The sequence below is a fragment of the Convolutriloba macropyga genome, chromosome 15, assembly GCF_964194025.1.
Source record: "Convolutriloba macropyga chromosome 15, txConMacr16.3, whole genome shotgun sequence".
Classification (NCBI taxonomy): Eukaryota; Metazoa; Xenacoelomorpha; order Acoela; family Convolutidae; genus Convolutriloba; species Convolutriloba macropyga.
In genome coordinates, this window is record NC_134482.1 from 47,024,367 (window position 1) to 47,051,989 (window position 27,623).

The following is a 27,623-nucleotide window of genomic DNA, read 5'->3' on the forward strand; positions in this document are numbered from 1 at the left end:
AACAAGTTTGGACCATATACATATTGGTTCTGAAACCGCACCCATTGAATAAGGTGTTCTTTTTCTAGTTTTTTGGAGCGATTATTTAGTTCGCTCACATAAATTTGTAGAGGTTGTTATCGATAACTATTCCTGCCACGACTACGTGTCTTTCAGATTACAGAAAATGCTAAGCGCGTATACACCACCTACAAGTCTAACAATTCAACCTGGACATACAGTGAAGAAAGCAGAAACAACTCCTGAAACTCTCAAACGAGTTTCAGCTTTTATTCATTTCAATAGACAGAAAAAATATAGAGGTAAATATTTCGAAAGTTTTTATATTAGAGAAAAAACAATTACAATAAGCTCTCATCTTTTTGTGATAAACTTTTGTAAGGATAATTGCCGCGCATTACTCGCACCGCATTTTTAAATTTTATGAAAGGAACCGATCATCTAGACAGGAATCACTGTCTTAAAGTAACATTCGGTTCTGTTGAGCCACTAAATATCTATGTTCTTTTTTTGTGTTTTGTATTTCTAGATTTTCGATATTGAGTAATTTAGTTTATTAGATACCATTAATTAATTCATTTTCAAGTTTTACATTTAAAATGACATTTTAATCTTTTTTTTGTATGTGATGCTCTGGATCTTTTTCGTTGATCCCCCCAGTACTTTATGAAAAGATCCGTTCTTGCATTTGGAAAAATTAATTGCGCTTAATTGGCTAGAGAAAAAGGTAACAATCAATTAATTTAATTGTCAGAACGTAACAATCAATAATTGCAATTATTGATCAATTAATGTTCACCTTCTATCAATAATTGTGCTCTAAATTTTTTTGTTAAATTTTAGTCTGGACTGTACCCGAAATTGTACGCATATTGTTATACTCTTGCAGACATTCATTTTTTTCAATACGAAAAATATTTCACCCCAAAATCTCAAATTACTTTGCCGCTGGAATTTTTGGAATTTTTTTCTCTAGTTCCAGGTTTCAGACGTGGGAGTATGCTGTTTCAAATTTCTCCAATAATTGGGCAATTAATTGGGTCGTTCCAATCAATTATTGCAATCAAGTTTGAGTTGGCAATCAATAATTGCCATCAATTAACTGCCAATTATTGAAATTCCAATTTATTTTTCCAAATCCCTGGATCCGATGCTCTTTGTTACTTGACTCTTGTCAGAATTTTTATCTTTAATAATAGCCGCACAGCGATATCTGGGGCTATTATTGGCCGTCTCTTGGTTTTCTTAATAGCCGCACAGCGATAGCTGGGGCTATTATGGGCCTTCTATTGGTTTTCTTAATAGCAGTACAGCGATAGCTGGCGCTATTATTGGCCCTCTCGTGGTTTTTACGACTCGAAGAGGAGTATTGGTAGCGAAAGTGAGAAAAGCTGTCTTGGTGAACAGATCTTCGCTAAGCGAGAGGATTTTTTTGATCATGCGCTGAGTTTAGTGAATGACTTTTTGACTTTGAAAAGTAGTTTTTGACTGAATTGCACATATAGATAACCGTTTTTAGCCGTTTTTTTCGTCTAAGTGGCCCAATATTTTTGGTTTTAATTTGGTTCCTTGTAGAAATAAATTTTATTTGATACTATATTGAAATTTCAACCTCGGAAATTGATGCCACAGTGTTTTGAAGAGCCTGAAAATGCGTTTCAATTTGAAAATTGGCACATAATTCTTGATTTTTTTAGTTATTTTTTGGCTTTTTTCTTTTAATTTCTTCTTTTTTGGATCCTTTAACCGTCTTTTTGTCAAAAATCAGTTAATATGGCAATTTCTTTTTGGTAATCCCTATACTTAACGCTTCTTTCTACCTCGATGTAATTTTGTTCGAAAAAACTGTACGTATGCTAATCCGATTTTGGTAGTTTTTTCCGATTTTCGTCAGTTTTTCGTTTGTATTTTGTGTGTAATTGCTAGAAAAAGTTTTTCTTGAGCAACATGAGGGACTTTAGTTTCGTATCAATAAAAATTCAATCATTTTTTGGCGTTAAGAAAACAACTAAAACTTTTTCATAAATGCAGTCTTAACTTAAAAGTTCTTTGGCCATTTTTTTGCAAAATGTTTCAATGTTTCTTAATTATGAATTCTGCTTTTTCCTATTTTTAGGTCTCTTCAGAAGGACAGATCTTTGTATCGGATGACTAGTTATCTTTTCTCTGTCTTGAATCCTGAACAATGAAATGTATTCGTTTTTTTGAATTTTTTAAATTGATTTTTAATTTTCAAAAATTACAAGGTCTTTTTGTTACGGTGTTCGTTACATTGTGCCGATATTCTTCATATTCTAGTTAGTATTATTCTAGTTTTGTCCTGGCAACATTTGTTTTCGTTATATTGATTTTTTCAGTTGTAAAAAATGAACGATTTCAGCTTTTTCTTAGGTTTTCGTCATTTCTTTGGTGTGCAATTGATTTCATTCAACAAAAGGCAGTACTGAGAGTTTGATAGCAAGCTTCTTCTAAAATTTCCACTTATTACTATTTACTGCAGCTTTCTTCCGGCCTTGGTTTTAATTTAAACGATTTTTTGCCCTTGAATATTCTTCTGCTTATGTCTATTCTATGATCAATTTTATTTTTGATTTAGTGTGAAATCATGTTGTCTGACTTATGTACAAAAAGGAAGGAACAGTTAGTGTGTGTGTTGTTTTTTGTCTTAATCGCAGTGATTAGAAGTGTAATTATAGGTATTTTCTGATTCCTAAATTTGAGCTTTCTTTTTTGAAAAGATTTAACTTAGTTTCTAAGATTATTATCTGCCGTTTGCTTTCGCAATCTTTTTCAGATTAGAATCATGAATTTTTTGAGGGCAATTGATAACTTTGCCAGCTTTTTCAGACTATCAGGTTATTGACCACTCTAATTATCTTGGATTTTTTAACGTTACCAAACGTTTTCAATGATATAAAATTTTGCTGCATTTTGTTTCTCTTGTTAACAGTGGTTTAGGTTTCACCAATTTTTCGAGCAGATCTAGAGAGGTAGTGAGTTAATGGTTTAATACAAAAGGTAGTGGCTTCCGCTGCAATTACGGTTTTGTTAGCGAAGTTTTGACGCTTCGGGTCGCTTCCGGAGTTCTTCCGGCTATGTTTTTTATTTCGTCAAGATTTTCGTTACGACCATTTGATGTCATAACCACTTTAAATCTGCTTTTGGTGCATTCGTTTATGCCATTTCAATTGAATTGCGTGTGTGGCGGCATTTCTTACGCTTAATAGAGCGAATTTTTTGTTCATTTGCGTGAATAGGTTGTTGGTCAAACTTGACTTACCTCACTCTCGAAAATGACTCCCACTCTTGAAATTGACTTTTCTTTACTTTGATAAATCAAACAGATGAGGTCAATGAATGTTTGTAACCTAATTGAAGGTTATTTGAGAGCACCTAATTGACGCAGCAATAAGTTATACAGATTCATAATCTAAATACGACATCTCAGCTTTTAATAAATGAATTTTTTTCGGCTGTTAATTTTGATATCTTCTTGTCTGCTGATCTACAAAGCTATTCCGGCTTTTTTCTGACAATCTGCCAGTTATATTACAGGATTTGGCTCGCCGGACCCGAGTTAACCGACTACCAATTTAGAGGAGGGACTTTAACTACCACCGATTGGAATTTGTTTAGTTGCTCTCAAACGAAGATTGTAGCAATTATTAATTGCTCTTGAACGAAGTTCATAGCAATTATTGTAAACGTGTGTGTCTTTTTTATGCAAAATTTTTGACTTTACGAGTGACTTTTACTTGGCCGTTTTTGACTTCTCGGGTGACTTTTTGCCCTTAACTTTTTGCGTTTCGCGTGATCTTAAATTCTCTCTCAGTCACAATTTCAAGCAGCTGAACTCAATTGGCGGCAATTTAATACTAATAGTCAAATCGAAAGTGCGCCGAAACTGGTGCCATTTTTTACTTTAAATCTTATTAGTGGTATATGTTAACCTCTGATGTGGTTATTTGAAGCCCACTATTTGATGGTCATCATTTGATGGTGATTTGATATTGCCGGGTTGTTCTTTCGAACTTTCCGAGCTGCGATACTGGTGTATACACCTGGAGGTGAACGGACAATATATCAAAAACAGAAAAATTGGGACAATAGACCGAAAATTAATCGGGATTCTCATTGGCCGAAATTAAGCGATTTTGCAAGCTAGCATAAAATAACCGCATCTAGCCATGCCTTAGCGGCCCATGTGATCACAGCCGAAAAATACCAGGACCGAACATGTTATGCGCTGTATTATGAGTGTCTCCTGTTATAACGCGTCCCCAATAATCTCTCAACGCAAAATATTGCAGTCACGCTTTGATACACCGTCTGACCTTTTCTCGTTTTTTAGGAGAAACTTACACCAATTCAACACTTAATATCTGTTCGTCTTGAACGGAAAGACTGTATTACTACAAAGCTATCATAAGACAGCGAAAATTCGCATAGCTCTTACAGGTTCTGATGTAGTTAACGGATTGTTAATAAGATTCAGATGGATGCAAGTTTCGTTGAATCATTTGTTATCGACTCAAATTGTTTAAGTTGTTTAAGTAGATTCACATTTGTTTGTTAGTGGTTATTTTCTCTCAAAGAGAAGCAATTATTGTAAACATGTGTGTCTTTTTTATGCAAAATGTTTACTTGGCCGTTTTTGACTTCTCGAGTGACTTTTTGCCCTTAACTTTTTGCGTTTTGCGTATCTAAAATTCTCTCTCAATCACTATTTCAAGCGGCTGAACTCAATTGGCGGCAATTTAATACTAAAAGTCAAATGAAAAGTGCGCCAAAAGTGGTGCCGTTTTTTTCACTTTAAATGGGAATAGTGGTATGTATTAACCTCTAATGAGGTTATTTGAAGCCCCTTAGTGAATTTCTTAGTCCCAATCAGGCTACACTAACCCACCCCGACTAAATCAGGCTGCAGTTCATTAGAACTCCCACTAGTTGTTCGAGAGCAATTCTTCCGACGCTAGTCGACTATGTTTTATACTGAAAACTTTTTAGGATTTTTGCATCTAAAAATCAAATCTGTCCAACATGTTTGAAAACAATTTATATTGAAGACTGATAGTAGTTGTTTTTAGCATTTGAGTTGTTCGAATAGCAAAAGATAAGGTAATCGTTTTCCCAGGAGAATAAGACTTTTACTCCTGAAAGAAGTTTGCTTATTTTGTGCGAATCTCAATCAACTCCTTAGTTAAACATCTCTTTGTGGAATCATGTTTATCGTTAAGTCGTCATCAGTTCAAATCTTCAAAAGATGACTTTGTCTTTTGGAAACAACTTGAAGTTGTAACCCACGCAATCCGGTTTTCAATGTTAAGCTATGTGCCTCATGACCATTCTGATCTTGAAGTTTGATAGTTGATTTCGGTCTTCCCGCTCCTTGAGTGAAACCACAAGATAAGGGAACTGCTCAAAGCCACATTTGTAATTGAGGTGGTTTGCAGTGATGAGGTCACAGTAAGGTCGAAGGAAGTCGGCCTACCTGCTTGCCACGATGAAACGTAGATCTCGCCTGGTCGTTAGCTGGCTGGTATAAGGTTCTTCTTTTCTACTATTGGGGCCAAGTTTGCCACCGATCAAGCTGTTACAACTCTATCGCAAATTCTTTCATGCCTGGCTAGTGCAGCGCCCCGCCCGTGACATGAAACAGTATGGTTGCCATAAATGTCCAACCATAAATGCCATAAGGTCTGCTTTTCAATTAGTGCTTCAAGTTTTTCTATTGTCGAGCACTTCATAATTTTTTTTCTGTGAGAAGGCAGGCAAGTCCAAGGAGTTGAGGCTAGGTTAGTTTTCCCGTAAATCGTCGTCGTTGGGACTCTGAGTAGTTACACATGACAGGAGCTCGTAAAGTGACACTAAGGAGCTACCAAAAGCAGATTTAAACTTGTACAGACTTTGCTGAACGCCATACCCTGATAAATTTGTAGGCACTGTCTGTCGGAGGTAGCCATGTGTCATCACTTAGAATGGTACCCATAATGTTTTCGGGAACTTCTTGTCATCAAACTTCTAGGAGGTTTTTTGGACACTTTCTGTCGGTGTGCTACAAGGAAGCGAATGCACCATTTTTGGTGCCCCCAGACAATGTCACAAGAGAACCTAAAGAACTTTGGTTGAGGTAGTCAAGTTTATCCAAATTAACGAAAATCATGTCTATCCGTTTCATGAGAGTACTTGCAATATATTGTGGGCTCATCGATGGCAGCTCCTAGCACCTCTAATCCTGCGACGGTTTTTTTTTACTCTTTCATCAATGTTATTTAATTCTACTGGTGCACCAAAGTTTGCATTTGCCGGATCGGACGAAAAGTTCACGTTCTGGTGTATAATTGCTTAAAATTTTTCATTAAGTTTTTCTTCAGAACCTGCGATGAGCCCATCATCAAGATACCTTGTATGCTGATGCAAATTAGGTGCCCATCAATGAATCTTTTCCACTACTGGCCAAAGCATAAACGAAAACAGCAAAGGGCCTAGTGGGTCTACTTGCTAGTTACCTGATTCGCGAGGCGCAATATATTTGTCTTAGAAGTGTGGACTGTGATGTGAGTAGCAAAAATTGGTAGACGAAGCTATTCCTGGTAAGTATTCCTTAACCGGTTTCAGAAGACTGCGTTGTACGTAGTGAAAAGCATTTGGGAAGTCTTCCTGCAGAATGCCTGAGGTATTGACGTTTTCAATATTTTTCATACAAATCTTTTGTGAGTGAATATTTGCTTCTGCACCGCCACCAACGCTGACTCCGAGTTTTAATTTTTGGAAGATATCTACTGCTTCCTTGCTGGCTTCCGGGACCAAGCATATACCCGTAAGTCTTCTTAGCACTTCCTCTACTGCAATTGGATGGATGCCCACTTCTTTCTTTAGCAAAGCTAGTGAGGCACAGCAGAGCGCTTGAGAAATGAACTCACGAAACCTCCTCTGCAGACTATGTTCACCAACTTAATAGGTACTTTCACCACAGTTTCAGATTGATGTGTTGCCGTGCATTGCACTGCCTGTAACATTTTTTCGGCGAATTTTTTGATGGACCTGCCGCTGTGTACTTGGGAAAAGACTTCTACTGTAGAACTTTTCCTCAGAAAACTGATGAGCCTCGGAAAAGTTTTCCGTGTGTTTCAGTTGTGCTTTGTTTTGGATGTAACTTTCTAAAGCATGGAAAGCTGCCTTCCCAGCTGATGCTAGACCCTCTGATGCAAAAAGTTTTGCTGCACGGCCACAACATAAAACTCCCCTCAAAGTCTCCGTTGGAAAGTCCCCTCAATGAACTCACGAAACCTCCTCTGCAGACTATGTTCACCAACTTTGTAGGTACTTTCACCACAGTTTCAGATTGATGTGTTGCCGTGCATTGCACTGCCTGTAACATTTTTTCGGCGAATTTTTTGATGGACCTGCCGCTGTGTACTTGGGAAAAGACTTCTACTGTAGAATTTTTCCTCAGAAAACTGATGAGCCTCGGAAAAGTTTTCCGTGTGTTTCAGTTGTGCTTTGTTTTGGATGTAACTTTCTAAAGCATGGAAAGCTGCCTTCCCAGCTGGTGCTAGACCCTCTGATGGAAAAAGTTTTGCTGCACGGCCACAACATAAAAGTCCCCTCAAAGTCTCCGTTGGACCGGCGCTTTTTTCTATCTAAAAATTTGTGGTCCTTATAGCTTCTGTGTTTTTTCGCGCCTCTGTTGTTAATTCTTAGAATACGTTTGGAGATAGCAAAGAGTTTGCTCCAGTTCATTTCGGCTTCCGGATCATCGAGGCAATCATTGATTGTATCTGTGAGTACCTTAGACCATTCTTGTCTTACTTCAAGTTGAACGTGGTGAACATTGAAACTCTTGTGATCAATGTTTTAAATTCTGGTAGCTGAGCAATTAAACAGGCGCTTGTTGAGTTCAGAATCAAGAGAGTTCTGTTGACACAATTTGATTTGTCTGCGTTGATTAAGAGGTAGTCAATTTAGTCCGATAACTCTTTAGAAATCCTTTTAAGTCTGCTCATATGTTCAGGAAGTAATAGTGAGCCGAAATGTACGTGGAATTGATCCAAGAGTCTTGTTCAGGGGCCCAACCTATGTATCTGATCTTTGTTTCATCGCCACTAGTCTCCAACACTTGAATTTTGCAAAATTTATTAGCAATATCCGTAAGAACAGCAAAGACTCTAGTGAAATATCAAAAGTTATCTTCCGTATTTAAGAGTGCCAATTGCTCTGTGAGACCAGTAGTTCGGTTGCAAATATCTGTGCTCTCAATGGAGTCTGAAATTGATGATCTTGACGAGTGGCAAGGTGCAGTCATAGCTTGGCTCAAATCACAAGGGGAATTTTTCTTTCCGTAGTATCTGATCCTTGTCATAGTTAAATAAAAGAAAAGTTTCTGTTATTTTTTTTAGTTATCCTTCCACAGCGCCAGATAAAGAAGGACAACAGGCATCTACTTGAAACACCCAAAAAAGGCGATCGGGGAGGGGGCAGTGGGAAGGTTGGATCTCACCGGTGTGTTGTATGGGTCTGATATGACGTTTCTTGCTAATCAGATCCAACTCCACGTCCTCCCGTTTAAAGTAGCATAAAAGGTGGATAAATAAATTTGGAGCTGAATGCTTTGACAGATAACGAGAACTGCAGCGCGAACGTCCTAATAGGTCGTTTTCCACTAAAACTCAATTCTCTTTTTATAAAACTAAAACTCAATTATTTTGCTCCAAAAATTGTGGTGAATTTTTATTTGGAAAAGAACCAAATTTGACCTAATGCTGTCAGGTTCTCAAGAGTTTAATCTTTAAAGTGTTCTGATTTGAGATTTTTTTGGAGCACTTATTTGGTTTCTGAAATGAGTATCTGGTTTCTCACAAAACATTTTAGAAGAGAAAAACCGAAATATGTATCACGTTGATCGGACAGTAGTTAACTGGTTAAATCCGAAAGATTTGTATTTCAGAAGCAGAGAAAATACTAACTGAACAAGCCCAAGAAAAAGCGAGACGTGAAGAGGCGATCAAAAGACAACAACAGGAGGACAAACAGTATATACAGAACGTGACAGATGAGGTTTGTTTCATTGATCTGAATTGAAAAGCAACTTAGTCTCCAATAAAAATATAAGAACTGTCCCTTTTTCGCATCTTCATGATGGTATTTAATTTATGCTGTGATGGCTATTGTCGCCTGATATTAGGCAACGCGTTAGTTTTTTGTTCCATTTTGCTAATGAGAACAAAATTTTGTTCACGGGGTGAAGAAAACACTTCTAATTAAGGCTGATAGCTAGCCTATACGAAGACAGTTTACTTGGGGGCTCTGCATTGTCCTTATTTTTCTGTAAAGTAGAAATTCGAGATTCGTGAACTTTTTTGAGTGCATTTAAAGCACTTCTACAACTGTTTTGCAGTCCCAAAGTTTGTGGTGTAAGAACAAAATTGGTCATTGTAAGTGTTTTAATTTTCAAAACATTCATTTTCACACTATATAATGCACATGTTCATTTTTGATCGTTTCAAACGTCCGAAATAATTTTAATTGTAGATTACTTGAACTTTGGTGTTGCTAAAGTTCGCTTTTTGATTTGAATTTTTTGAGCGTTCTTAGTTTTACCGACGTCTCTAACATTTTTGTTTACAAACGATAAGTATTTTGTGGACCTGCCGCTCCTCAAGCTGAAACAATTCATGACCTTTGGAGAAATTTCAAAGTTTTTCTGCCATGATATCAACCGCTGTTTCCATTTTTAAGTGACCCAAATTGAAATTTGATTTGTTCATGATTTGAACTGATGAGAATTTCCTGGTTAAATATGATGCTTTAAAAGAGATGCTTTAATCTGGAATTTATTATTATTATTTGAAAAATGTGTTTAAGATTGCCCAGTTACAACAACAGAAAGCTGAGCTAGAAAGACGCAAAGTGAAAGAGTTCACTGAACTCCAGCGACGATTGACTTCCTCTGGTTCGAATTCTGGTCTTGTGAGGCAGGACCATCACCACTATAACCATCAACAAACACACCGTAATCAACACCATCACAACACCACCCAAATTCATGGTGGGGCCTCGCATAGGAACAGTGGGGGTATTGATCACCATAACCAAATGTAAGTTGAACCAGATTTTTGGATGCTTTCGTTTTCCTCTCGTGATCAAATGTTTAGTATCTATGGTAGTGGCTTTTTAATTGCTCTTGAACGAAGTTCATGGCATTTATTGTAAACGTTTAGGTCTTTTTCTGTGTAAATTTTTCGCTTGACCATTTTGTGCTTCTTGCTAATATAAGCTTGTTGATAATATAAATTTGTTGCAGCATATCAAAAATTAGTGACTCATAGCGCAGTGGTAAGTGCGGGTGGCTATGGATCCGGATCAAATTCCGTTGGATGCAAGGTTTTTTGCACCCATAAAGAAAATTTGATTTAGGCTACAGACCCGGAATTAAATTGCCTCGCCTGTTGTTCAAGAGCAATTCTTCCAACATTTGTCGGTTTGTTTAATAGCCGCCCTCATATTCTCAGCCGGCTATTATAGCGCTCCTATTTTTTTACAATTCAAAGAATTTGAATTGTATTGGGGCGCTGTCTTTTTTACGACTCGAAGAGGACTATCGGAGAAGTCCTTTTTTTAATCAATTTTTTGGAGTGATTTTTGAAGCGGGAAATGAAACGCGTGAAAAAATTTGGAGTGATTTTGGGTCTGAACAAAAGTTAAGAGCGGAGCAAAAAGAGAGTGGTTTTTGTTCATACCGCTGTTTTTGAGAGAGCGAGAAATTGATTTGTGAAAAAAATTTCTCTAAGCGAGCGAAATTTTTTGTTCACTTGCGGCTTTTAAAAGCAAGTTTTTTGCAACTTTTGATGGTTATGAGGTTTGATTATGATATTGTATTATTTTTAGGCTTGTTTTGATAGGAATTCAAGGTTTCAGGTAGTTAATTCTGAGTTTAATGCTAATTTGGAGGGTTTTGATCAGTTTGCTGATTTTTAGACAAAATTTAATGATTTTTTGCCAGTTTTTTTTGTATTAATGCTTTAAGTGGGATTTGAATGGAAGCTTATTACTTAAGGAATTTTCAGCTACCAGTTGACAAAACTTTATTGGTGTAAATCATTCTTTTCTTCGGAAAATTGACAGAAAAATAGAGATTTTTTAAACCATTTTTTTCTTTTTTTTTGCTGTTTTTCTTTTTTCTCAGTCTTAGACAAGTTTCTTAGCCTATAATGACTCGCCCATTGTTTTTCGAGCTTTCCTTTGCCTTAACTGGAAAGGAATTTTACTCGGCTTTATGTTTCCTTGTACTATTAAAAAAACTCAGTTTTTCTAGTTTTTTATTCAACTTGTTTTTGAATGCCGTTTCTATTCTTCCTTAATTTTTTTTGTGGCGTTTGTAGAGGTTCAGGGTTCACAACAGTGGTTCTAGTTGTGTAGTCAAAAGTATGGGCAATTTTATCCTTCGAGTCGTTTCCGGAATTCTTCCGGCTATGTTTTTCACACATTTTCATAATTTTTGAAGTCAAATTGGAGTAGTGATTTTGTTCACGCCGAAACAGGAAATGGAGCGAAAAAGCGAGTGGTTTTGCGGCGTGATATTTTTCGCTCTAATTTTAAAGTAGAGTGAGAAGAAAATTTCGCTTTCTCGCAAGTGGTTTTTTGTTCACATGCGGCGATTTCACGTTGATTTTTACTGTTTTTTCGATTTTTTGGATCGGATTTTTTTCTAAATGGTTTTGCCAATTCATTAATAGCTCATTCTAGGCCTAATTTTTTGTTTGAACCAAAATTCCATTTCTCGCTATTTGTTTTTTGTTTACATGCGGCATTTTGACACCGTTTTTTTTTCTAAATTTTTATCTGATTTTTTTTTAAATGGTTTTCCCATTTCACTCATAGTCTGTTATAAGTCGTTTATTGTTTAGTCAGTGAAAATTCATTGAATTGTACGTCAGGACTTGTCCTGCTATGTTTTTGTACTTCGTCCAACTTTTTCGCTTTACCCATTTTGCTGCTTTTTCGACATTTTGCCTGAAATCTTTTTGACTGACGTCTCTAGGCGAGTTTCATTCTTCTGTCATTCTGCTCAAAGTCCTTTTAAACAGCAGCTGCTCAGCAAAGCAATTCAAAATAAATAGAGTCAGTATAAAAAATCAAAGTCAGAAATAGAAACGGGATAAACCCATAAAGCCCATTTTTAGATGCCCGGTACTTGAACTTTGTTCTCATAAGTTTTAGTTACTATTTATAATGCTTATTGGTATTGATACTAGACCCTGTAGCGTCTCACTGAGAGACAGGAGTATGTTCAATTACGAAATGACGTCAAAATAAATCGCACTTAAAAATGTTTTTATACAAAATTCAATTTTTGTTGATATTTTCTTTTCTTTCAATCCCAATAGAGTTATGGGAATCAACGGCGGCTATTTTCCGGCAATCTTGCCATTATGGCAATCTCAAAAATTTGCCATTATGGAGATCTCAAAATGAAGTATAGTTGAGGTAATGAATTAATGAAATGATTACAAAATGAAGTAGAGAAGTCGTATTCCATCATTCAATATCTTGAAATTTTACTTAATCATCTTCATTTATGCTGTGATTGAAGTATGTCGGAAGGATCGCCAAAGCCTTGGAGTTTGTTCACTGCTCATATTGGAAGCGTAGAGGGCTAATAAGTTCTACTGTTTTAGACACGCGCTGAATCACCGAACACGATCGCCTGCCAATTCTGGTTAGTCATTCTTATATACTTCTATCATTAATTTTGCTTTCTGTTTTAATTATTCAGATAGTTTTGCAACTCGCATTCTTCAATTTACAAGTCGCATAAGGAGTATAGAGGAAGATAGTAACTTTATCTGGCAAAATTGTTCAACTTTATCTGGAAAAAATGTGCATCTATTTTTTTTTTGCTTCCTTTATGGACATTGACTCCATTCATTTTGGTACTTATGCTCTTTACATACTGAGTAGGTTGAGCTACGAGTGAAAAAATTGAGGTAGAGGCAGAGATGTCAAAGATTTCACGCAAAATGTTGAGGAAAGTGGGCAAAAGTAGATAGAATCAAAATTTTCTTGGACGAAGAAAAAACAAACAGGACAAGTCGTAAATTACAGTCCAAAGAATTGAAACCAGCCAAGACCACGCTACCAAGCTCATTATTGAAACGATACTTGGTAGTTAAAACGTGAATTTCAATACATTTCAAAATGAACCAGACAGAAGAAGAAATCTAAAAAGAAATAACTTTTTACTCTTCTTTCAGGAAAATGGGTATTATCAAATTCATTAAATCCGATAACAGTAAATAGAAAAATGTCGAAAATGGAATTCTAATTGTCTTTGAAAATCAGGACGGAAAAATAGCACACACCAACATAATTTTGCCTGGAACCACGTCAAGCTATTGATCAAAAGAGAGCATATAGGTACAATGAGACCTGTCATTTCTGAGAAATAATGAAAAGACAAAAAGGAACAGTAAACACAGGCAAAATTCAAAAATTAATAATTGCTCTCGAACGAAGTTCGAAGCATTTATTGTAAACGTTGGTCTTTTTTATACAAAATTTTTGCTTGACAATTTTTACTTTTCGAGTGGCTTTTAAGCCCTTGATTTTTTCGTTTTGCGTAATTTAATGTCAATAGCTGAATTCAAGTGGCTGCAGTTTACTACTAAGTCAAATGAAAAGTGCGCTGAAATTGGAGTATTTGTTTTTTAAATTTAAATTTTGTATTGATTATAGTGGTATATCATAACCTCTAATGATGTCATTGTTATTTGAAGCCCCCTTAGTGATTTAAGTTACTCCCTCGCCCCCACCCCCGACTGAAGCAGGCTTCAATAGATTCGAGCTCCCACTAGTCGTTCGAGAGAAATTCTTCCGACGTTAGTCGGTTGTTTTTTTTTTCTGAGAGAAGTTATGTCAGTGATTTAAACCGTTAGATCTGAACTGAATCGTTTTTTTTTCAATTATGCGTAAACAAATAGCTCCATTGACTAAGATTTGGGTAAAACTGAAAAATTCTATTGAAGCAGAGGTTGTCGAAGCTCCAAAAGTATTAAATATGAACTAAAATCCTGAAATAAATTTACTATTGTTTTGGTTGGAGGTCGATCAGATGTTTCGTTAATAATATCATGTAACAATGAAAAAACAAAAACTCTAATTACCGCCCAAAATCATCTTTAACTAAGAACAATTAGTATCGGAGTTATAATAAATCTCTTATTATGAACTGAAATACCTAAATAAATTCAATTCCGGCTCATTGGAAACACGTTTAGACCTTTCAAAATAGTTCTAAGAATCAGGAAATCAAAAATGGTAACAATAAAGGGAAAAACTCAAATATTGATTTTTGAAAAAAGTTGCGTCAGGGTCATAACATGCATAACCTAGTAGCTGAACACTTAAAAACGTTTGCTAATGCTTCTTTGGAAATGGATAAGAGCTACAATTAGTCAGACTAGTGCAGAGAACATTGAAAACAATAAACAACAATTCCGATTTGAACAGAAGTCTACTAATATTTTTTGATAAATGGTATCAAAATCAAAGGCAATTGTTCATGCATTTCTTCTGTTTCAGACTATTTAGTTTTACTCTAAGAGTTTGATTTTCAGATAAAGGATTTCACGGGATACTTGTTTCTTTATATTCTTTTTTAAAGGTTATTTAAGCACATAAGCGAAGATGAAGTTTTGAAAATTTGTCACGTTTTAGACCGTTTCGCGCTTTATCTTTGCTTAAAGTGTGAAACGGTCGGAATTGTGAAAACTTTTGAAAGCTTTATGCCTCAACTTTTCTTCAAAAATGAAAAATTTTAATTCTATTCAGCCATCGATTCATTTTCAAAGAGTTGTTCCACGGTACGACATTTTTATCTCCGCAAAATATAGAGGGCCAAAATTGACTTAACAAAAACAGGCAGTCTAGCATAAGGTTCCTTACCCGCAAATAAATCTGAGGGATGGAACACTTAATCATCTGAAGGTCAAAACAAGTCACTGAAAGCAACACGAGAGAGGAAGACTCTTATTTCAGGATCGTCTCACGGCAATGTACCCACCAGACTTACAAACGGAACCCACCGGGGGGCAACTACAGCTGGCAGTGGAGGAGGTGTGAGCTACCCGGGAGGTGCAACCCTTCATCATCACCACCATCAATCCCTCCCCCAACTCAACAACAATGCCCACTCAATACACCATTCTGCCAACATGCAACAGGGTCCCAACCATGTTTCGGGTGGACATCATTTGGATGTGGGTTCAGCGGCTATTAGAAAACGAGCCAGAAGTCGAAGTCCGTCTCCGCAACTGGTTAAAATGTACAGTCCAGCTACACGACCTACAACTCCGCGAGGTAATATATAAATATGGATCTTATATGTTTTGACTCTACGATTTGCGGACGTGAAATAGATTCGCCGACATTAATTAAGAGCAGTGCCATTTTGTGTTTAACCTTGTCGTAGAAATAGGTTTTCAAACTGTATGTCAAGAAAAAGGAGCTTAAGTAGGGAGTTTCGGTACAAGTTTTTTTCGGGCTGGTAATAAGCCTACAAAACCGGTTTTTTACGCTTTACCACGGTAGCACTGGCAAATATTAATAAGTAAAAGTACTGTTTTTTGCTCTATGTGAACAAATGGGTTTATTGGTGTTTTATAATCATAGCTCCCTGGTTTTTGCACCTGTCAACTCTTAACCCGAACCTCCTGTTTTCTATTTTGAGGCTTTTCTAAACTAATAGCTTCATTTTTTGGATCAGTTTATTTTCAAAGGAGCTAGTATGTCACCGGTAGCACATGCAGTAGCATCACTCAACCTTCCGGGAGTCAATCACAGTGCAAGTGGGAGGAACCACCTCTACTCCGACCACAACCCCACTGCACCTTATGGGACCCCTAACAACCCAGCACTGCCACACGGCTTCCACAACACCACACCTCAGGGGTCAGGAGCGCCTAGATTCACTGCAGGTATTTTGATGACTACTTTTGATTGCAACACCCCCGTGCGCCTTACAGATTGTGACCCTCTATAATTGATAACATTAACACCTTATTGAGTGTATGTATTAATTATAGCTGCGAACCTGTTAGCTGATTGTAGCTAAATTGCGGTGATCACGGTGTGTTTTACGACTCGAAGAGGAGTATTGGTTTTCTTGAGGTTTTTTGTATGCCAGAAAAACGATTTGTTCCGTCGGCGAAGTACTATTAGTTTGACGTAAAAGTGAAAGTAGGTAAAATTACCATGTGAACTTATTTCTGCTGAGCGAGAGAAGTTTTCGTTCATGCGATGCGTTGAATGAATGACTTCTCGACTTCGAAAAGGGGGAATTGGATATAAGGTGAAAACTCAATTCGGGGATCAAAATTTTTTGTAGCGAAAATCCTGAATTAGTTTTGTGGAAATTAGGCCAGTAGCAATTAAAACACTTAAAAGAGGTACTTCATAATCCTTTCGACATTGTTAAATTGTCAGGTGTCCCTGACAGTCGTCTTTACATGCAAGAGAGTCTTTAAAAGTGCATGCCAACTGTATCATTTTTTGAACGTTTTTGCATAGCTTTACTCGGTTTCGTAACAGCCATAATTTTTTGGTTCAAAGAAACTAACAAGGAAGAGATAGAGAATTGTTAAAGTTACGTATCAATAGCTTTAATGTTTAGAAATGATTGTTTAAAGAACGTACAGAACATTGGGGGAGTTGGGAGGTTAAATCACATTGTAAAAATTCTTAAAATTCGAAAACTTGTCATGTTTTGATTGTTTTTAAGCTATTTTTACCTTATATTACCAATCGAATATTGCAGTACCTTTTTTAAGTGTTTTAATTGGTGTTCGCCTAACTTCCACTAATCCTTTGTTCAGAATTTTCGCCTAATGGCTACAAAAATTTACACCTATTATCCTACGCCCCTTCGAAAAGTGTTCTTGATAAATCCAAGCATGTACTTCAGCGATTTTAGTGGTTTTTCATCCATGTGGCTCATTTGTTTCGCAAAAATTGTACACATTCTAATCAAATTTTGTTCTTTCCATTTTTCTCAATTGTTGTATTTTGATTCGATTTACTAGATTAAGGTTTGTGCACTGTCAACGATCTTTTTTTGTACTATTAATAATTTACTTATTTTTTAGTGTTAAGTGTTCGAAATTCATTGAAAATTTTTTCACTTTGCAATTGTAATGTTTAGATTTTAACAATCTTTCAATATTTCGAGTTGTCTTCACTGATTATTTTTCACAGTAGGAAGACTATGTATTTTGTTAATAGCCGCCGTCAGCCTCTCAACGGCTATTATTTAGGCGCTCTCCTTTTAAATTCGCTTTACCTTTTGATCACGTTTTTCGTTTTACATTAGTCACGATTTTCACGCTTGACTTCTGACTTACTGCACTCACTGTTTCATTTGAATGGATTTTAAATTGTTTCACGTATTGGACTACGTAATGTAGTGAATACGGTCAAGGTCAAAAGAGCAAAATCAAAAGTAGCGGGATAAACAAAGCCTGGTCTTTAAGTCATTATGCGTTAGGTTACCAAAGTTCATTAAAGCGATTGGTAGCTGGCATTAGTATTATCCTTAATAGCCTTCAGTTTAGAAGCTGGCTTAAGTGTAATATTAGATTCTAACAGAATATGCAGAATTTACACACCAATTAAGATCACTTTGACGCATAGAAAAATTCTGTTAGTTTCTATCTCTTATTTTTCTCTTAGTGTTTAAATCCCAATGTGCGTCAAGCGGGGCAACGGTGGCTATTTTCCGGCAACTTGCCCGCTGTATTTGAACTTCCAATGCTAGATAGTGGAGTTGACTTACTTTTCTAATTTCTTTTCAACTTTCCATTTCGTTTTCAACTTTCAAAATTATGAAGATGCCCTTTTGTTATTGCTTTGCAAATTTTCGGTTAGCTCCACATTCGAATGTTTGACACTTTTCCGTTTCTCGCAAATTTCTGAAATGAGTTGTTGTCAGAATCTGCTTTTTAATTGCTCTCAAACGACGTATATGGCAATTGTATTTGTTCTGTGGTCATTTTTATGCCTATTTATCGTCTGACCCATTTGACTTTTTGTCCTCAAAAACGGGATAACAGGTAGCGCTCGGAGGGTATTAAGTGGCCGATCAGGTCTGTTACAGTCTTACGCTTTACTAGTCTCTAAGTATGCGATTCACCAAAACTTGCAGACAATTTCAGGGTGTGAAGGGCCGAGTCTTAGTCTTAAAAGTTTGACCTCTCTCGGTCACATCCCAACCCCACCTCAACCCCCGTCCCTTCCCCCATCGCTTCACAAGTCCATCCGCGCCAAATTAGAACACTAGAATCCCGATGTACATCAAGCTCGTCAACGGCGGCTATTTTGCGGCAATCTGCCGGCTATGTTTTACTCCACTTTTATGAGTTGTTATTAAGTTTATAAGAGTTGTTGTTATATTTCGTTGACTGTTGTTGTCTTTAGTGGCTCTCAAACAAAGTTTGTACCAGTTATAGTAGTAATGAGGTCCTCTGCGCAAATGACCTTTTGCTTGACCGATTTTTTTCATCTGACCATTTTGACCTCTTCCTTAAAAACGAGATAAACCGGCAAAACCCAGAGGGTATTATTCCTAGGGCCTTACTACTCATCGGTTTTAAAGTATGAGATTCATCAAAACAGTTTAAGAGACATGAATTCTTAAGAAGGGCGTTGACTGATATTAATAACTGAAATGACTGAACTGAAGTTTAGTTCAATTTTTTTTAATATAATTTGGTTCATATTTTACGAACATCATTAAATTATGCTTTTTCAACGTGTTTTTTTTTTGGGTGGCAGAGCTAATTGAATAGTTTTGAACTGTTGAGACTGATTTTAGGTGACAATTACTAGATCGGTCAGTTTTTTAAGGTGATGAGTTCCTGTCAGTCTTTAAAATTTTGACCTTTTTTTTGTCTTGACGGTTATTTCGAATCATTCAAAGTTTAGCGGTGTCAAGATGTCATTGTGAGTATTCTTTCTCAAACTTTTGTGATACGATTTAAACCCGTACTGAATTTTTGTTTGTTTTCTGAATAAGTTTGTAATTGATTCCTTGTTTTCAATGATGTCAATGCTGAAATGTTTCTCGTTAAGAAAAGGTGTTTTCAACTTCAGTAAAATTTATCAATTACCTTTCAATGTCTAGTTGACCGATTTCAGTTTTTTTGCGCATTCGGCCTCTTTTCTTTTGTTTGAGTGTTTAAAGAGAAACTATTATCTGATTAAGTGGTTAGACCAACAGTAATTAGTCCAACTGTAAACAGTTGATCATTGAGTGACCATGAATGATTTTTAGTGCCCATTAATGTCTTTTAACAATAAACTTGCGAATTAACGGAAGTATTGTCTATAAATCTTGAATTTTTTGCTCAATTTTTATGTTTTCTACAATGTTTTTCGCATTTTTGAATATTTCGATTTAGTGTTTAGTTTTCTTGAGTAGTGAATAGTTTTCTTGAAATGTCAATTTTTTCACAAGTTCTACAATACAAAGTTGATGTGATAAATTGGAAAGATGAAATATTTATTAGAAAGGTCATTGAATGGTTTTTTCTAATGACATTTTTTTTGCATGTGTGTGATTACGGCTACAGTTTTTAGTTTTTTCATTGGCGTTTAACTTCTTTGAATAAAAGAAGTCATTTACCTATACTCGTAAAATTATGTTTGTCTTCTTAACTGTTTTGAGGTTATTGTTGTTTTCAAAAAAGTATGTTGTTTTAGTTTTTAGCTCTGTTGAATTTTTCCATTGTTTTTGTGCAATATGTCTGCCGTAACAGTCTGATAAGTTTTAACGACATAACAATATAGGTAACTTTTTGTTTGCGTCTGAATAGTTTTGAAGTTTTTTAAAGAGCCAAAAGATTTTTGCCGTTTTTCAACGCCTGTTGTTTGTTGACAGCATGGTGTTTTATATAGCTGCGAAGCTGTAAGCTGAGTGGAGCTATATTGCGGTGCTCTTGGTTTTTTTTTGTTTCGTCGTCTGACGCTCTTTTTTCGTTTTACATTTGTTCGCACAGCAAAGCTAAAAAAAATCTTCTGAGCAAATCTTCAGCAAATTTTCTGAATGACTTCTTCCTCTCACTAACGGCATTTGCACGCGTGACGTCATTTCTCACTCGCTTTTGCAAAAGTTTTTAGGTTATTTGCATGATTAGATTTTGATCATACGTGACTTACCTCACTCAATAAAATGACTTTTCCTTTTTAAAACTTAGTTTAATTTGAATTTGTTTAAGGTCAAAGGAACTCATATGTGCAGTGAAGGTCACTAATAAGAGGCTTCTGTGGAATGATTTTAACAAGCTTCATTAATTTATTGCTGAATGTTTTTTACCTAGTTTTTTGAGCGGCGTCGATTTTTTTTTCAATTTAGATCTGTATCTGTTTCTATCTCTATTATATGGCACGCAGGTCTATTCTTTCGCAGCTATTCCGGCAATCTGCCGGGGCTATATTAATTTTTATTTGCCCACTTTTTGTAATTTAGATAGTTTGATTCAGTTATCATAGGTAGTCGTCTGGAATATGTGAAATTTGAAAATCATTTAGGAGCTACGTTTTTTGTTGCCTAAGTTCTTGATTCAGTTCTTCAAAATATGGGTGTTGACAAAATCAATGATTGTTGGAAGAATTTTTGTTTGTTTCAGCTACTAGTCCATCAAAGAACAGTGCTCTAAAGAATGAGCTGTCTGTCAGATCTTCTAGATCAGTTTCGTCAGTTTCATGTTTTGAGTTAACATATGCTTTTTCTCCGTTTGAACGTGAGTTGCTTGATTGGTTTTAGTATGACTGCTTTTGAAGGGTGTTTGAAGAAGTAATACGAATTTTTGTGTCTGTAATGATTGCATTACAGTATGCCATGTTTTTGCTAAACCCTGCTCTTCTAAATTTTTTGCTCGCTGGAGTGATTTGAGTTTTCGTCGAAGGAAATATTTTGGCGAAATTCGCTGGGGGCGTCGAATGTCTTGGCTTCCTTAATATAGGTTTGATAATCTTAATATGTTCGGTTTGCCACAGCTGCCGTGGACCGCTGCAGAAGTCAAAAGTTCTTGGTTTGTAGAACGAATTTGATAGCCCCCATTTTAGCGGCGTCCATCCGCGATTTTATCCTCCCGATCTGAGGCTAGCTTCTTTACGTCAGCTAGCTGCAAACAAGTCAAGCCCTCGCTTGTCCTTCAAGGTCAATTTTTTGTTCGTTATTCAATCATGTATATTCGTTAATGTCAGTTGTCCGGTATGCTCTTCGCTAAGGTCAGTCCCAGTTGCGTTTTCCTTCGACTATGAAAATTGGCCGATTGCGATAAAGTTTTTATAGCTGGGAAGCTGTAAGCCCAGCCGGCATTAAGTTCCGTTAGAGGCCCAATGTGAGTTTTAGTAGTCCATCAAGTGCTTAGGGTGGTGCAGCTGCTGGCATGGCCTTAATTTAAGGTTAAAAAGTCATTTTTAGGAGTTTTGGGCTCAAAATGGTGCAATTTTTCATGTTTTTTTCTGTTTTTTTAGTTGTTTGTTTGATTAGCCTTAGGTAGAAGTTTTTGAAAGTGGATGAAGGACTTTTGTGAGACAAAATTACTTGATATGACCTTTTTATGAGCTATATGTTTTGGTACTACAAACACAAACACGCAAAATTTTAATAATTTTTGCAGTTTTTTCAAAGTTTTCCAGCTTCAGGGGCCAGGAAATCTAATTTAAGGGTTGATAATAGGTAACTTCATAGTTTCTTGTAACAGTGGATTGGTTTTCAACATTTTAGTGTCCCGAATGTTAGCATTTTTTAAATGAAATCTGCAATTTTTTTAAGGTTTCCTAAAGTTTTTGTCAATTTTTGATATTTGTGCATTCTCACGTGCCAGAAAACTTAATTCACGGTCTTATAAAACGTTATTACATGGTTGTTAGTTTCAATGAATTTGTTCTTTTACAATTTAATCTTTCGAATTTCAGAAATTTTCTGATAAATTTTGTAATTTTTGAAGTTTTCAAATTATTTGTCTCTCATTCAATTTTTCTAGGCTCAGTAGCCAGGTAACCCCATTCAGGGTTTGATAGTATGTTATTAAATAGTTGCTAGTGGCAGTTGAATGGTTTTACATTTTAAAAGAACGAACTTCTTTTTTTTAAAATTTTTACTTTTTTCTAAAAATTTTTGCTGGCCGATTTTTGAGCCAATGATTTTTGTAACGCTTGCAATTGGATAACTGGATGGCCTCTAGAGATACAGAAATGATTCTGAAGGTATTAATATTACTATTTTCAGCAACTTTTCCTTAAAATTTGAGTGATTTCATTTTAAATTTTTGGGTCATATTCGAGTTAATCGATCTTCAAGGGCCAATGATTTTTTTCAGATCTTGCAGATATAAAACTGGACCGATTTCAGAATCAAAAATTGGCGTTGAATACATTTTTTCAAATTGGTATATTTAAAGTGGTCAAAATTTGCCTTTGGGGTAAAAGTTTTAGCAAGGAGTATATGTGTGTTTAGTTTGATTGTTTTAGTTTCTTAATCTTTTGAGATGATTTTGTTTGTGTTTTTGCTGGCATTGTTTAATTGATCTGCTGGTCAGGTACTTCTAAGTTTTTCATTCAATTCTTTGAATTGTATTTCAGGAATTGTCCTGCTATGTTTTTAAGATCTGTTCACACATTTTCATGATTTTTGAAGTCAAATTGGAGTAGTGATTTTGGTCACGCCGAAAGAGGAAGTGGAGTGAAAAATCGAGTGGGTTTGCGGCGTGAAATTTTTTGCTCTATCTTTAAAGTAGAATGAGAGAACGGTGTTTGAACAAAAATTCGCTTTTCTCGCTATTGGTTTTTGTTCACATGCGGCAATTTCACTTTGATTTTTACTGTTTTTTGATTTTTTGGATTGAATTTTTTTTCTGAATTGTTTTCCAAATCCATTCAAAGTTCATTCTGGTCCTAGTTTTTTGTTTGAACTAAATATCTATTTCTCGCTAGTGGTTTTTGTTCACATGCGGCCTTTTGACATTGATTGTCTGTTTTTTTTAATTTGATTTTTTTAGAAATGGTTTTCCAAGTTCACTCATAGTCCGTTCTAGGTAGTTTTTGTTTAGTCAAGGAAAATTCTTTGAATTTTACGTCAGGATGTGTTGTGCTATGTTTTTGTTTTGTCGTCTGGCGCTCTTTTTCATTTTACATTTGTTCACACAGCAAAGCTGAAGTCAAATTTTCTGATTGACTTCTTCCTCTTACTAACCGTGTTTGCGCGCGTGACGTCGTTTCTCATTCTCTAGCATAGGTTTGAAAGTCATTTGCGTGATTAGATTTTGATCATACGTGACTTACCTCACTCTAAATAAAAATGACTTTTGCACTTTAAAACTTAAGTTCAATTTGAATTAGTTTAAGGTCAAAGGAACTCAAATGTGCAGTAAAGGTCCTTAATAAAAAGCTTCTGCGTAATAAATTAGCAGATTAGTTCTGCGTAATAAATTAGCAGTAATAGTTAGCTTTTTAAATTTATCGTTGATTGTTTTTTACCTAGCTTTTTTGAGCGGTGTCATTTTTTTTTAAAATTAGATCTGTATCTGTTTCTATCTCTATTATACGACAGGCAAGTCTATTCTTTCGCAGCTGTGCCGGCAATCTGCTGGCTACGTTTGTTCTCTGTGGGATACACCAATGGTCCTATATTCCTCTAATATGGTGATTATTAATTGCTCTTGAACGAAGTTCATATCAATTATTGTTAACGTATTGGTCTTTTTTTATGCAAACTTTTCGCTTGACCGTTTTTGCGCTTCTCTTCTAGAACGTTCTTTGACTTCTCAGGTGACTTTTTCACGCTTTCGTTTTTTATTTTTGAGTGATCTCTATTGCTCTCACTCCGAATTAAAGCTTGTTGCTAATATAAAAGCGGTTGCAGCATAAAAAAGTAGGGACTTATAGCCGAGTTGGAAGTGCATCTAGTTATGGATCGGAGGGTCAGTGGTTAGAACACCGGCGGGGTAAAATGTTTTTCAACCGGCTTGTCGTTTAATAGCAATTCTCCCGACATTAGTCGGTTTATGTTTTTTTTGAGAAAAGATAACGTTTCGTCTGACGCTCTTTTATTGTTTTAGATTTGTTCACACAGCAAACCTGAATGTCAAATTTTATGGATTATTTCCCCCATAACGGCATTTGAGAGCTGGACAATTTTTCTTACTTTAATTGGGTAGAGCTTTTAGATCATTTGCTTGATCAGATTTTGATCATACATAAATCATCAAAATGACTTCTACACATTAAAACTGACATTTAATTTGAATTCGTTTAAAGTCAAGGAAACACAACACGCACGCATTATGTTATCACAAAATGATGTTATTATGTAATGGCACGTGTTCTGTAACTGAGGGCTACCAAAGTACTGGAAAACGGAGGCACTTGTTCTATGAGTGCGGACGCATAAAGTACAGCGAGTGCCACAACCAGAAAAGATCCTAAAGGATTTAGTCAACAGTTTTATTCTCCGAAATTTTTGATCCAATGAGAGGGAGCAAGTTTTATAGGTAACCCAACAGCCCTTCATGGACCTTCACAGGGAACTGTTGAACAGCAACTGGCCGCGGCTGTTGCAAACTCGCCCTTCGCAACCAGACATCATTCGGGCGGAGTTGTTGGGAATCCGACCGCAGCTGCAGCAGCAGCAGTTTTTCACCAGCATTCGTCCGCAAGACAGTCATTGTCAGCTCAATAGTAAGTGAAATGTTCTGAAAAGTTGTAGAGAAAAGATTCTTGCATTTTATTTAACTACTTGAATTTATTTAAGGATGGTAGAGTGAACGCCGTTGATGGAGCATTTTATTCACCGACCCCACCTCCTTTACCGGTTGAAGCCGACCTGCTTTATTAATAAAAAATTGCTTGGGAGTCACTCTTCTGAAACTAAGGGCGAAAACGCTGAAGAGCCGACATTTTTTATAGCTGCGAAGCTGTAAGCTGAGCGGAGCTATATTGCGGTGCTCTTGGTTTTTTTACAATTCACAGAATTAGAATTGTATTGGGGCTCTGTCTTTTTTTAAGATCTGTTCACACATTTTCATGATTTTTGAAGTCAAATTGGAGTAGTGATTTTGGTCACACCGAAAAATGAAGTGGAGCGAAAAAGCGAGTGGTTTTGCGGCGTCAAATTTTTTTGCTCCAACTTTAAAATAGAGTGAGAGAACGGTGTTTGAACAAAAATTTGCTTTCTCGCTAGTGGTTTTTTGTTCACATGCGGCAATTTCACTTTGATTTTTACTGTTTTTTGATTTTTTGGATCGGATTTTTTTTTCTAAATGGTTTTCCATATCCATTGATAGTTCATTCTAGTCCTAGTTTTTTTGTTTTAAACAAATATCTATTTCTCGCTAGTTTTTTTTGTTCACATGCGCATTTTGACATTGATTGTCTGTTTTTTTCATCTGATTTTTTAGAGATGGTTTTCCAAGTTCACTTTTAGTCCGTTCTAGGTCTAGTTTTTGTTTAGTCAATGAAAATTCTTTGAATTTTACGTCAGGATGTGTTCTATGTTTTTGTTTCGTCTTCTGGCGCTCTTTTTCATTTTACATTTGTTCACACAGCAAAGCTGAAGTCAAATGTTCTGAATGACTTCTTCCTCTTACTAACCGTGTTTGCGCGCGTGACGTCAATTCTCACTCTCTTTTAGCAAAAGTATTTTTCGTGATTAGATTTTGATCACAAGTGACTTACCTCACTCAATAAAATGACGTTTGCACTTTAAAACTTAAGTTTAGTTTGAATTTCTTTAAGGTCAAAGGAACTCATATGTTCCGTAAATGTCCTTAATAAGAGGCTTCTGTGAGATGAATTTTAACAAGTTTTATTAATTTATCGCTGAATGTTTTTTACTTAGCTTTTTGAGCGGCGTCGATTTTTTTTTCAATTTAGACCTGTCTCTGTTTCTATCTCTAATATATGACACGCAGGTCTATTCTTTCGCAGCTATTCCGGTAATCTGCCGGCTATGTTAATATTTATAGCTATTGTAGTGTTCTCGCGCTGTATGTGGACTTTTCCGCCTTTACACCCCTCACTCCGGAAATTATATCGCCATTGTGATATATTAAGCGAAATGGGGAGTTATACGCTCTATGCCCACTTTTCTGTTTTATATATAATGGTATACTCGTTTATCTTTTGCTTAACGCTTAATTCTACTAGTCAGAGATTGAGAGTTCAATAAACTTTCAGAGAGTTTTAATTTGAATAAAAATAACAGACAGCTGAAATGGAAGAAAGAACTTTTATGCATTCTGTTAAATTTTATGCAGTATTGAATGAAGTTTCATTTTGCAGATGGAAAGGACTATTAATGAGATCACTGAGATGTTTTCACACATTTTGACCGTAGAAAGGAGGTTTTGATTGTGTAACTTGTGTTTAGTTCCCTTCCTAACCGAGAACACGCTAATGTTCATACAATCGGATCTGCTCCACCAGGAAGCGTATCGACACATCCTCAGATCAAAGGTTAATAAACTTATTAAACTTGCTTAACTCTTCTCTGTGCTGAAGTAGTTATGTGCTGCTGAACTTGGAATATTTCTAGTGAGTTTTTTATTAGTCTTTTAGCGCTATTCTTAATTGCTTATTTGTTGGCAAACGAAGTTCGTAGTATTTATGTTAGTCCTCGTGGGGGGTCTAAAGTCCTCGAGGTGGTTGAGTATTGGTTACGTGACTCTGCTTGAAGTCACTGAGAACTTCTGGCGTTTATCGAGAACCGCGAAGTGGTTCGAGATATTAAGTCAGAATTTCGATGTGACTTCTGTAGAGTCATGTAACCATGCTTAAAACACGATATGCGAACGTTTTAAAATGGCGGAAGTCAACTCCTGGCTATGTATATAGCAACTTCTGGCACTGCAGACTTTCGGCATTTTAAAATGTGAACGTGAGTGTTCTAAGTCCCCGTTAGTGGTAACTATTCTTGCCGATCACTAACTTTTAACTAGCAACAACCAAAAAACAATCTTCTCGCCGGTCGTTATAGAGCAATTCCTCCGACGCTAGTCGGTTGTGTTTGAATTTGGCACCAGGAATCGAAGTATCCAAAATATATTTTGGAATAAATAGAAACATGAGTGTTGTAAGTTACCAGGCGCTTGAAAAGAGAGAAACCGTTACAATTGTGCTTTCTTTTCATGTCTGACTGGATTTTACATCCTAGTGCCGCATCATTGTGGATTACTTGTGGGTACAATTTATGTATTGTGTTGTTATTATTTCAGGACGGTGGCCTCCGGGACATGGAGGAATGTGAACCTTGAGACCGGGAATCACTTCTGACCTTGACTGGATTTCTCCTTTATAAAGAGAACAACTGTGTTATCCTTATTCAACCGTGACGATGATTCGTTTTCCCCTGAAGTTTGTCCGAAATAATGGTTTTGTCGAGGATACAATAGAAACAACTAAATATTTGAAGACAATTTGATGAAATTTTAAAGCGACGTGTACATATGTTTGTTTTTCATTCCTTTAGTGATTAATCAAGTAACTGACAGAAGGTTCTGTACTATTAAAATCTATGAAGTTTTGCCAACTGGCTGGAAAAATGGAACGAACTTTGGCCGAACAGATTT

General features: G+C 36.1%; 1 protein-coding gene across 1 annotated transcript; it reads left to right on the forward strand.

Annotated features, from left to right (window-relative positions):
• Positions 1-136: 136 nt before the first annotated feature.
• On the forward strand, positions 137-27,623 carry LOC142354768 (uncharacterized). Its single transcript, XM_075407152.1, has 9 exons — positions 137-302; positions 8,948-9,057; positions 9,865-10,097; positions 12,678-12,718; positions 15,037-15,357; positions 15,777-15,974; positions 24,549-24,735; positions 26,426-26,511; positions 27,270-27,623. The coding sequence occupies exons 1-9, from the start codon at positions 167-169 to the stop codon at positions 27,299-27,301; spliced, it is 1,344 nt and encodes a 447-aa protein (XP_075263267.1). The 5' UTR covers positions 137-166; the 3' UTR covers positions 27,302-27,623.